The sequence below is a fragment of the Argopecten irradians genome, chromosome 7, assembly GCF_041381155.1.
Source record: "Argopecten irradians isolate NY chromosome 7, Ai_NY, whole genome shotgun sequence".
NCBI classification, from domain to species: Eukaryota; Metazoa; Mollusca; class Bivalvia; order Pectinida; family Pectinidae; genus Argopecten; species Argopecten irradians.
Genome location: NC_091140.1, coordinates 18,219,636 through 18,233,164, shown reverse-complemented (window position 1 = coordinate 18,233,164; position 13,529 = coordinate 18,219,636). Strand labels below are relative to the sequence as shown.

At 33.2% G+C, this 13,529-nt stretch overlaps 1 protein-coding gene across 1 annotated transcript in view; it reads left to right on the top strand.

Moving 5' to 3' along the window:
* LOC138327754 (stromal interaction molecule homolog) overlaps positions 1-7,984 on the top strand; it is an 84,733-nt gene extending 76,749 nt beyond the window's left edge. The window contains 1 exon segment of the mRNA XM_069274097.1: positions 2,262-7,984. Coding sequence (XP_069130198.1) covers positions 2,262-2,658 — 397 coding nt within the window. The 3' untranslated portion in view covers positions 2,659-7,984.
* The last annotated feature ends 5,545 nt before the right edge of the window (positions 7,985-13,529 follow it).

The window sequence follows — 13,529 nt, the reverse complement described above, 5'->3', positions numbered from 1 at the left end:
TGGACATTTTAGTATGACAGTTACAGTAACCCATCATATATGTGGACATTTTAGTATGACAGTTACAGTAACCCATCATATATGTGGACATTTTAGTATGACAGTTACAGTAACCCATCATATATGTGGACATTTTAGTATGACAGTTACAGTAACCCATCATATATGTGGACATTTTAGTATGACAGTTACAGTAACCCATCATATATGTGGACATTTTAGTATGACAGTTACAGTAACCCATCATATGTGTGTAGACATTTAGGATGACAGTTACAGTAACCCATTTAATAGGTGGACATTTTAGTATGACAGTTACAGTAACCCATCATATATGTGGACATTTTAGTATGACAGTTACAGTAACCCATCATGTGTGTAGACATTTTAGGATGACAGTTACAGTAACCCATCATATATGTGGACATTAGGATGACATTTTTTAGTATGACATTTTAGTTACAGTACAGTAACCCATCATATATGTGGACATTTTAGTATGACAGTTACAGTAACCCATCATGTGTGTGACATTTTAGGATGACAGTTACAGTAACCCATCATATATGTGGACATTTTAGTATGACAGTTACAGTTACCCATCATGTGTGTGGACATTTTAGTATGACAGTTACAGTAACCCATCATATATGTGGACATTTTAGTATGACAGTTACAGTAACCCATCATATATGTGGACATTTTAGTATGACAGTTACAGTAACCCATCATATATGTGGACATTTTAGTATGACAGTTACAGTAACCCATCATATATGTGGACATTTTAGTATGACAGTTACAGTAACCCATCATATATGTGGACATTTTAGTATGACAGTTACAGTAACCCATCATATATGTGGACATTTTAGTATGACAGTTACAGTAACCCCTCATATATGTGGACATTTAGGATGACAGTTACAGTAACCCATTTAATAGGTGGACATTTTAGTATGACAGTTACAGTAACCCATCATATATGTGGACATTTTAGTATGACAGTTACAGTAACCCATCATATATGTGGACATTTTAGGATGACAGTTACAGTAACCCATCATATATGTGGACATTTTAGTATGACAGTTACAGTAACCCATCATATATGTGGACATTTTAGTATGACAGTTACAGTAACCCCTCATATATGTGGACATTTTAGTATGACAGTTACAGTAACCCATCATATATGTGGACATTTTAGTATGACAGTTACAGTAACCCATCATATATGTGGACATTTTAGGATGACAGTTACAGTAACCCATCATATATGTGGACATTTTAGGATGACAGTTACAGTAACCCATCATGTTTGTGGACATTTTAGAATTGTTCCTTTAAAAAATCTTCATTTATTATTGTAATTGATATATATGTATTTTGTAAACATCACAATGTATGTCTTGATATAATCAAATTATCAAATTACAAATAATATCAGTTTATCATAATGATGGTGACAGATTGTATTGTATATCTTTCAGTGGGTCACAAATATTTTATGGAGCAAAAATTGAACTAACGATAAATAATACATATCTTTCTGAATACCTCTGTACTGTATTTTTCTATGCTATAATTAAGGAGACATAGTCTTTCTTCTTCAAGAATGAAATTTCTGTTGCTGTATAGCTCTGAAAACTACATACCACATCTGAGGAGGCATACTCATTTTAGGTTTAGATAACTCTATCCATATCATAATAAGGAAACCGAATCAATGTTAATTCGAAACAACATCTCTTTAGCCTCAATTACTATTGATGTCTTTATCTTCTTGACCTTCGTAAGTTAAATATAGTGCACATGTATATCAGCATTTCTAATATTAATCTCCCTATGGTTAAGATTCAGATTATCTTAGCAAAATTTAGAAAGGAACAATCATTGTTTCTTGTTTTGAAGATTCTTCCACCTTGAATTGACAATGGAATGTTTCCTTACATGAAATTAGGTTAGAAACCATTTTTCACTACATTCAATAGTTATTCTGTATTTGCATATTACAGAGTTATTTGCCCTTGCGGGTAGGTATTGATTGTGACGTCATGTGTTTGCGAGCGTAACGTCATATATTTTGGAGAAAACAATGTGAATTGCACTCATACCTAAAATAATGACGTAACATGTACAATGGAAACCTACTCACAAGGGAGCTAACTCTGTAATATGCAAAGACGGAATAATCAGATGATAAGGTTTATATTGATTTGGAATAATTTGATAAAAGTTCTATTTTCCTTTGTTAACAGTTCACCTGAGTCACCATGCAGTCTCCCTGGATCCTTGGGCCTACCCCAACAGAACAGCAATGCTTCACTGGCCCAGTATAACACGCTCCATAACTCACATTCCTGTTTTATTAATGGTAAACAGACAACCGCGTACAGAAACCGTGATAGCATGGACAATAGTAGTCTCCCTTTGATGAATGCAGAGGATTCGCAAAGTGTTCAGGTGACGCGGAGTCACTCAGAAGCCAGTCTTCTGAAACATAAAGTGAACTTGATTTCCCATGATGCTCAGAGTATCACAAGCACAGATTCTGGGAGTATCTTTGAAAACGGCAAGGTCAAGTCGAAAAAATCGAAATTGTTTAAAAACATATTCCGGGGTGGAAAATCCAAGGAAAAACAGAAATCTTCATGATAATTTAAACTCTATAATATTTCTATTTGTTTTTGTTTTCTGTACATTTGTGTCAACGAAACATTCTTAAAACTTATTGAGGAATACTGAGATTCTGTGATAAGAATTAAAATTGTTTTGGGAGGAACCCAGAGTTGGTGATATGATGATTGGCCTGGACAGTATAACACAATGTTATCAATGTTTAAATGTCATTTTTTGCTCCCAGTACTGGATAGGTCACGTGGCATTTCTTTTGAATATTGTCTGAGTATCTTGAGAATATCGTTATTTTAATGTGCTTTAATTTCAAACATTATTGTACTGTTATATGTTGTCTGTTATTTTATTTAAGTTGTTTTGATGTTCTTGTGTTTGTTTAACAAGTTTTTTAGCTAGCCTGTACTGTGTCCATTGTCTACTGGAACCTTGTTAACCGCGCGATTCCCCCCTATCATTGTTGTATATTAGATGACTTATTTTACTGAATCTGTCCTTCTTTTGTGAAGTAATAAATTGTACTCCGTCTTTGTATGTTACACAGTTACCTACCTTGTGGGTAGGTATTCTCTCTTAGGTAGGTATTCATTATGACGTCCTTATTTTTGTGAGCTTTATGATACGTATACGCTCACAAACACATGACATCATAATCAATACCTATCAGCAAGGGAGATAACTCTGGTGTGCTAAGAACGGAATGGTGTTAGTGAGATTGGGCTATATTCCATTATAAGTACATCATATACACATGTAAATTAATTTTTAATTTATTGATATTCGCTCATATTTCTGAAGAACGATCTTAAAAATAGGTTTTTACTGAAATTATTCAGATGACCATATTTTGTCATATCAATTAACAAGGTTTCATTGTTTCTTCATTTTCATTTCTGTATGAATTTAATAATAATATGAAATTAAATGTATTCAATTTTAGTTAAATTTCGTAATAAAATATAAGTCTTTTGCATCTAATGCAATGATGTATATATACATATAAATATTCTGCACATAGTTTTGGATGTTGTGAATTTCTGTATAAAAAGAATTTGTTGATTCTAATCTTGCCAGATTATTGTTTATTCCAAGTGCTTATTTTTGTGCAAGGAAATCAACAGTATTTCAAACTTAATAAATAACATATCATAAAGTCTAAGTGAATTTTATGTATCATTCTGAATTTAAAGAAGCATATGATTAGGATTATATGTCAGTTATCTTTGTGTGATTGAATTTGTAGAAGGTTAATGTACATTTGTTTTACTGTTGTGTGAAAGCGAACGTTTTCATTAAATTTGAATATATTTTAAGTTTATTTTCAGGACTCTGTAAATAAGATTGCTGTTATGAAACAGAATAACTGGACATAGCACTAATAGAGTCAAACTATACTTTGTTAAGTTTTCAAATTCTTGGCATTACATGCACTGCAACAAATTCAACTCAATAACTGCACCCATCTTTTTAAAGACCTCCTTTCTGTGGCCTAAGTTCTTTTAATCACCTTGCATTTAGATTCTTGTTAATTGCAGATTAAAAATATACAGAAATTTAATATAAATACTAAAGCAATTTACATATGGAACCTCTTTATTTCAGTTCTTTTGAAAAAAGATTTTTTGTTTTTATGGAATATTTTTGTAAAAGGTCTTAAAATAAGTGTCATTCAGTGCCCCATTAATTTTTAAGCACCATTAGTGTTGATTGGGTTGAATTTGATAATATTATTTGATTTGATAACAGGTTACAAATTCTTCGAAATTATCTCCCCTGGAGAAATTATCTCCCTTTGAAGAGAGAATGTTTTAATGTAACGGTGCAAAATAAACAAAGCATTGAGGTGATACTGCTGTTAACTTAGCCATAGTTTCAACAACGAGTCGTTTCAGTATTGATTTACTTAAAAGAAATATTACCTCTTGATACAGTGTGTTCATATTTCCCTACAATACTATTTATGTACCTACTTACTTTTTACTTCATTTAAAATATATTATCAAATCAAAGAGGAATTGAACAGTAGGCTTTGTCTATTTTCTATTTAGAAACTTTCTCCCTATATTTTCTTCTGTCAATTAATAATATTTTTACATGAAAGAATAACATTTATGATCAATTTCAGATTGAAAATTGCAAAAAAAATTGAATAATTCTGTATTTTTCATTTTCTGGCAGCAAGATAACGAATTTATGCAAGGCTTTAAGTGATCCTAAGGATGTGTCGTGATCTCAATATCTGGTATTGGACAACATTCTGTTGAATGACATTATTTATTGAGATTTAAAGTTTACATCATGATAGAAAACAGTTTGATTCCTCTTATATACAAAGCCACTCTTTTCTGTTTAGAATTAAGGTTTACATTGTAACTGAATCTAGAGTTTTTGTTTAATTTTTTTTCATGCTGAAATATATAGTACTGTACATTAAAACAAACAAAACTTATGATGTATAACACGTTACAAGCTTTAATTGTCTGTCATGTTTCTTGAATTATCAAGGAAACATTTTGTAATGTAATGGTAAGTTTGACATCTTATCATATTTTAAGATTATTATATGGGCATTAATAGTATTCCTTCATCTGAAATTAAAAACAAATTGATATCAGTTTGATTCCCAAGACCAAGTCAGTTTTAATTTTGTATCCATATTAGTATTTTGAATGTGTTTGACATTGTCTTATTAGGTCATCTGACTTGAAGGCCCAGGGTACTGATATTTGGTCTGTATACATATGTACAATGCTCAGATGAAGGGCTACCAAATTTGTTAAAATGAAACACCTTGACCTTCATTCTAAGTCACAGAGATCAAATAGGCGAAAAACAACTTCTTGTGAATAATTAAGAGGCTTATAGAAACCTAATATTGGACATAAAGCTTGCTTGGATGAAGGGCTACAAGGTTTGTTCATATTAATGACCCTGACTTTCATTCAAGGTCACACAGGTTAAATAGGCTAAACAACTGAGTAGTTATGTCTGATTGTCAGCTGACTGTTAAGGACCTTTGGGCCTCTGGTATTTATTTTACTATTTGACTAGGAAACTAGAAATAAAACTTAACTTGTTTTACATGCAGTATCATCAAATTAAAGCTTGATGGTACTCATGACCAGTTTAGGTTGAACAGTCAGTAATGAAACTTAAAAGCCCACTGTTGAATTCATATTTCTGTGTTTTCATTTGTAGCAACTTTGAATCAATATATGAATAATCTATTAAGTTAAGACTCCTTAAATGAATCTCTCTGAAGTTGTGCAATCATATTGTGATACAACAATAATTTACATTGATGAAATTATGGTCATTCGTCACCATGACAGGTTTTTTTGGTGCGCAAAAATATTCTATACCTATTATGGTAAGCTTGTAGCTCAAAAGACCTCTAGATATAAAATGGTGTCAATTCAAAATGACCAATCAATTAGGCTGATTTCCTTGACATTCTATAACTTTTTTTTAAAGATTATGTATACATATTTCTTTTGGTTTTTGTGCTTTAGACGACTGGATATTCAACCGATATCATGCGCGATGTTTTAGCCAATCAGGAAGCTTACAGACAAAATCTGATGCATAATTAATTAACCAGTTATGTAAAGTTGTGTGATGAGCTATTGTTTACTACTCACACATTAAGTGTATGTCATTTAAGTGAGACCAGATATAGCTGTAATCAGCACTAGGAGGATTGATATAGGCAGTAAACTTGTAGGTCAGATCAACCTAGGATTTAGTAGTCTTCAGTAAAGCTAGAACTAACTTACTAAACACTCATCCTGCAAAGGTCAAGTTAAGGACTCCACACTATTTTGTAGTGGGTTTTTTCATGCATCACAAAATTGAAAAAAAAAACAAGTAAAAAAAAAAAAAAAAAAAACATTTTTATTGCTTGTTCAAGAATGAATAACAGTAAAGTCTACTACTATATAAAAGACAACTCTGTGTAAGGGGCACTTGTTTGTAAAGGACAGACTCATCAATCTCATTTGGTGCAATTTTTTCTGGATAATTGACATCTGTAAAAAGGATGCCTGTCTATAAAGGACAATTTTGATATGTCCCTTTGCTGTCCTTGAGGATTGACTAACTTTCCTTTGCATGAAAGTAGTTGTAGATTTGAACATTTTGTATATATCATTATAATGTTCATTATTACCAGCTTTAATGAAAACTCTAGTCCAGACACCTACAAGTTAGTAGACAATGCTTAAAAGTTGCTTCTTTAGATGTCACAGATGCTATGTATATATCAAATAAGCAAATTGGATTTCGGGATGGTAACTTTACTGTCATGCAATATTCATATCTCATTAAAGGAATATTTTTTTGTAGGTTTCAATAGAAAATCAGTGTAATGCAAGTTTCATTGAAAATATATATGGAAAAAAATGTTACTAGGTATTGATTTTATAAGATTTTTTTGAAAATGAAGTATATTACTTTGGCTGATTTTTTTTTTTTCAGTCAAATAATTTTGTTATCATGTCAAGAAACAATATAATTCAATCATTTCAGTATCTTATTTGCTTAATACAAATGTTTAGAAGCTTTCTTTGTTACTAAATATAATGTTTTGTCTCTAATTTGTTGTTGTTGTCAGTAATTTTTACTTTTCTGCAATAAAAGTATGCGTGTTCTTTAACTACTACCTATATCACACATGTTTAGTTGATAGAAAGTTATTTTTTGAAGCATTTTTCCATGTAACAATTAAATTTCCTGTGTCATACATTCCCTATCTTTTCTCAAGTGATATTCTCTTCAATTTGTCTCTCTTTAAAGGAATTATCTTTCTTTGAACAAGTTATCGCCCTTTTATGTCATAACCTAGAACGAGTTATTGTCCTTTGTATGTCATAACTTAAAACGAGACATGTTCTTTATATGTTATGTTCAGTAGAAAAAAATGTCAAGGACTAATAAGTTTATAAAGGAAGTGGTCAAAAGATCCAAATTTAGAATCACTCTTGTTTACGACCTTAATTAGCATTTTGCGTCAATAGTTGGAATGGTATATCAATGACCACAATTTATGTTGTTCTTCTATGCCTATTTTATATAAAGCCCATATTTGATGTGTATTCCACATTAATTACTTTCAATGCATTTATATATAATAACAGTTATGTACAGTGTTTATTGTTTTGTGTCATATAATTTGTTGATAAGCTCAATGCTTTCTAATTATGCAAATATAGATACTGCACATACCACACTATAGGATGTTAAAGTTTCCTGGAGAGAGAACAGACTGTGACAAACCTATCAATGTTAATGCTATTTATTATTTTTCAAAAATGTGACAATGTTGCTGTAAATAAAACAGGGATATGTATACTAGTGTTTTTGTTTTGTTTATCTTAGAAAACAAAAGAAAACATTGTTCTGGAACATCATCTCAGATTTGAAGAACAACACAAAATACAACCAAACTGTAATGGTTGCAAATTTAAACAAAATACAACCAAACTGTAATGGTTGCAAATTTTTCAGCGTTCCCATTGGTTTCCTAATACAGTGACCAGTTCTCAAATTCAAATATATCACGTGATATTCACCAGTACGAAATTCCATGATTGTATATAAATGTATACTATGAAGGGAAAAGGAAGAGAAACTACAAGAAATGAGAAAAAAATAATAAGAGGAACGTTAACCTGAAGAATTATTTTACAGAGTAAGGATGGAGCATCCTAGCCCGTTGAACCTGCTTATATCATTAGTTGGGGTTTTTTGCCTAATATATACAGGTCACCAAAAATGACCTCAAAATCATTTTATGTCACTAGTAACTAAAATACAACTAAAATGAACTTGAAACGGATCCTCGCTGATCAGTTGATCAGTGCATAAAGGGAGATAACTCTTACTGCTTTTAGAAAATTTGAAACGGTCACAAAATTTGTTGTTTTTTTTTACTCTTAATTATGATATTTTTCACTTCAAAATTTAGAATCTGATATAAACTACATATTGAAACAGATACCAGGCAAATCGAACCCAAAATTAAATATGTAGTTAAGCAGTTAAATTTTGAACAATGAAAGGTTGTGTCGGCCATCTTAGAAGCTGATCGGAAAAAATGAAGACGGTCGACACATCTGCAGGTCACCAGAAATGACCTCGCAAAATTTCATGGCGATGCGACGTTAAGTTTTCGAGAAAATGGTTGGAAAAAGAAGAAGAATCGGAGCAATCAATAAGTTCCCACACAGCATAAGCTTGTTTGACCAACATGGCTCGTTCGAATTACGCGCACACATTTGTTTGTTTGTTTGTTTGATTAATTAACGTCCTATTAACAGCTATGGTCATGTAAGGACGGCCTCCCATGTATGCGGTGTGTTGCGTGTATGTTTTGCGTGGTGCGTGTTTTGGGAGACTGTGGTATATTCATGTGGTGTCTTCTTGTATAGTGGAACTGTTGCCCTTTTTATAGTGCTATATCACTGAAGCATGCCGCCGAAGACACCACACATGTCTATGCCGTACCACCATAGTCAAATAATGTTACTATACCCACATCTCGAGGTGGAGCATCTATTTTTTTGCAGGGATTTCTTGTTTAATATGTTTCTTTATCTTGATTGAAACCAAACAGCGTTCGAAATTAACGCCTGTCCGTCTGCCCGTGACCGGCAACTTTACAGTAAGTCAGACATTTTTTGCCATGCAACTGGTCCTTTGACCAGCAACTTTTTGGTCCAGATCTGATAGAGTACTAAAGATATACAAAACAAAAATAGCAGTAGCGTTGTAGAAAGGTTTAAGATCAAATTGTACCAACCAAATTTTCGCGATGGTTTTCAGTCAACTTTGTTGAGAGCACACGACACTTAATGGATATGTGGATATTTTGTTAGTAAAACTATTACTTTGCTAGTATATAAACTACACAAATGAATATTGTAACTTTATAAGGACCTGTAACTTTCAGTCAGGCACAGTAACCTTAGGCCCAGCTGGAAAATGTCCTTATTAGGTCTCAATCATACAGACAAATCTGATTGGTTCATAACCTCGTGCGTCCCCAAGAAAAAACGGAATTCCCATTTAACACGCGCATACTGCCACCAGATTATTTGTTCTCTTAAATGGCCAGAGGCAAATACAACGGTACACGACAGCTGCCCAATCGATGATTTCAAAGATAGATGTGAAATGTTTAAAGACTTTTAATCTGAAACAAACTTGATTTTAAGGGCTTTGTTACAAGGGGCTGAACGAATGTGACATCGGTCAGAGCAAGGAAAGCAGACGGTAAGCGTACCCATTTTAGTATTTCAACGAGGATATTCGATATAATAAACACTTTCGCATCTTCGCTGCTTAGAATTCATACTTAGTATCCTGGATTTTATTTTACTATTTTCAGAATTACCTGTTTGACACGATGTTTGTCGTTACTGAATTTCTTTTACCATACACACGACATACTTTAATAATTTTACTCAGAATAGCAACATATCATGTTTCCTGTTTTGCCCCATTACAATAATTTTAGGTAAAATATCTAAATGAAATATCTAAAATATGAAAATAAAATTATAATAGGTTAGTTCATCCTTACGAACTTTCAATAGATACATCATACACAGTAAGAATGAATTTGATATAGACTAGCTCTTAAAACCCAGCTAGTAAAGTTTCCTTTGTTGTATATGACCATTATATTACAGAACGGACACCTAGGAGTCCATTATGTAACTCTCTGTCCATTATTATAGGGCCACTGTCCATTATTCCCCACAATAATGGACAGTCTATTTTGAACAAAGGGAAAAAACCGCTGCTGTAAGGAAACCAAACATGTTTATTTGACTATCCAAAATTTTACATTTATGTTCACTCCTCCATCGAAATTATTGCTTCCCCTTCCTAGCTGTTACTGTTCTGAAAATAAAAAAAAAAAACATAATTATAGTCTTGCATTATTATTTGTTACACATTTTTAAAACTTTTTGTTTTATTGTAATTGACGAGGAATAGGAATTCTAGATTCTTGACTGAGGTGGGATAATATGCAGTCTTTTAGCTCAGATATCTCACAACCCTTATAACATATAATCTGATGATTATGGTTAAACATAATAAGCGAAGCCTGTCTAATCTGACACCTGCTTTCCCTATATCCTATAGCAACAATAATATACAACAGTATCTGACTTTCCTACACCCTGAATAAATCTGACCACAAGTTGCTCCCAAGTGGTGTCGTATTAGACAGGTTTCACAGTATACCAGTGCAATGCTATCATAGCAATCAGATATGTTTTTTATCATATCTATAACATGCGTATGGTCGATCTTTTAGGAAAAAAAAGTTATGTTTAAATGGTAGGGAAAACTCACCTTGCTTGTATGTATTTGATGTAACGTTAAACAATGCACATGTCCTTGTGCGAATAAATAGGTCACTTCAAACAGGCATCACAGCTGCGTACATCCCTACATGTAAATGATGGCCGGGTAAGGAAAATATCACTATCCGAGATGTTCAAAAACACTGTTGTACCTCCAAAGGTGTAAAACTAAATAATTGTGCATGTATCTCAACATTGTTAGTCCATTATTTGTCACAGGTGAGTGAACACCTGTGCAATTCCTGAAATGGGATATCCCATTTCTCAAACAGGGTAAGCAAGGTAGTGAGTAGTGGTATGATGGGTTTTAAGTAGGATAAATTCCTCAAACTGTCCATTATTAGAGAGAATGGATTGTACCTCGCCCTGCGGGCTCGGTACTATCCATTCTCTCTAATAATGGACAGGTTTTCGGAAATAGACTAGCTCATAAAAATAGCGTGCGCCTGTGACTTGGAGTGAAAAGGCGACTGAAAGGGAAATAACTCGTACGACCCTGATCTTTTTTTCGCTCAGTGGTTCGCTAAGGTAACACCTCTGATACATTATATAGTTTCTTCAAAAAATCTAAATTGTAACCTTAATCGTACTATGATCTTTCGGTTGCGTTAACGTTTTGTACAGTTATTGGGTTTTTTGACAAGAAAAAAAAAACACGAGTTTGAACAGTTGTTGTAGATCTAAAAATGACGGTACCATTTAGATGCAACTACGCATGAAATTAGTCCACCGTAGGAATAACGTTCTCTGCTATGATATCACAATACCGATGAAAAAATGTTCGCATCATTTACATATTGACCGTAGCTTCTCCATATCAGATTGTGGAATGTTTCTTCGTTTATCTTGCTCGTGCTTCTATTTTAACTCGTCAACGCCAGTTTTTTCCAGACTTTGTTTCCTCCCTTCTAACCGTTACGAGGCTTGTCTGTAGCTATTGCGATAAATTCTTCCAAAAACGATTCCCTAATTGCATTTTACCAAATTGTGTCTTATCTTTCCTTTCTATTCTCATATCAAAATTATCCTATTTTTAATTTCTGCCCAATGTTTAATGTTAACTTTTAGACACTGGGGTCGTGAATGTCTTCTCTATTTACCAAGCAGTTGCAAGCACTCTTAACCCCATACAAATTTGTATATGTCAATGTTTAGAGTTTTGTCGAAAGTTTGCTTGAATTCTATGATTATTTGTGAAGTTTAACAGAAACACAATTTTCTATTTATCTCCCTTTTCATTTCCAACAGCCACCGATTCCTGTCACTCCGATTTCTCGAAGAGAGAATGATTTGTGGAATACTCTCGTGCCGGTATGGATAGACAGAGGTGAATATTGTTATAATACTCTTTTTTTCTTTCACAATTGCAAATTTGATACTTGCACAACTGAGTTTTAAGCGCTGTTGTTGTGATCAGCAATCATGTTTGTTAAGGGAGAAAACAGTTTTTTTAGAATTCTAATAGGCTATATGGACCAGGTTGTATTTGGTAAAGGTTTTTGGCACGTGAGATGAAATACTATTTACCTTAGTAACTGACATTGGTTTAGATATACAAGAACTGTTTAGACATGAAAATTATTTCAAGGGTGAACTTCAAGAACAGCTCGAATATATTGGTCGAATATACCACTGAAAAGTGATTTACAGTAGATTAAGGTTTTGATACAACTATTGAATTGCTGTTATCCTTAACAACGGACACTGGGTTCTGCACTGATAAATCATTACAAGCATTGTTTTGGCCGGGGGAATCGATTCGAGGGTGAAATCTAATGATTATATGAACTTGAAGGGTCGACTAGTTGTGCGTATTGCATTTTGGGACCGATCGATGAACAAAATGGCAAACAGGCCGCCATCTTGGATTTTGATAATTGAATATTGTTACCACTATTTCTCAGAAAGTACTTAAGCGATCTGCCTCAATTTTCATGAACATGTTACCCTAGGACCTTAAAATAAACTTTATTTACTTTACATCAATTACGAAACAAGCTATACAACTTATACAAATCACTTTCGATTGCCCGGATGTAAGTGTGCGAGGGGTCTTAGAGTGGGAGGAAACCCATGTGATCGGGAAGGTGACCCCTGACCTTTTCACGTCCTTGCCGAGGTTCGCTTAGGTGAAAGGCGAGTGGCTTAATCGATACACCACCCGATCACCACAAGGACCTTTGTTATGCATATTGCATTTTGGAACCAATCGGTCAACAAGATGGCCGACAGGTAGCCATCTTGGATTTTGATAATTGTTTGTTACTGCTATGTATCTCAGAAAGTACTGAAAGGGTCTTTTATAAATTTCATATGTAGTATGCAGTAAAAAAAATAAAAAAAAGTAGAGAAAAGATACTTCTTTCCATTGTCAGACGTAGATCATTCTATGTTTGGCGCCAATATCCCTCTGTGATCTCTTGTATAATTCAATCATATCTCTTCTGACTCTCCTGGAAGCCAGCGTTGGTGTATTTAGTTCCTTCAATATTTCTATGGTTCATACAATATGAATTA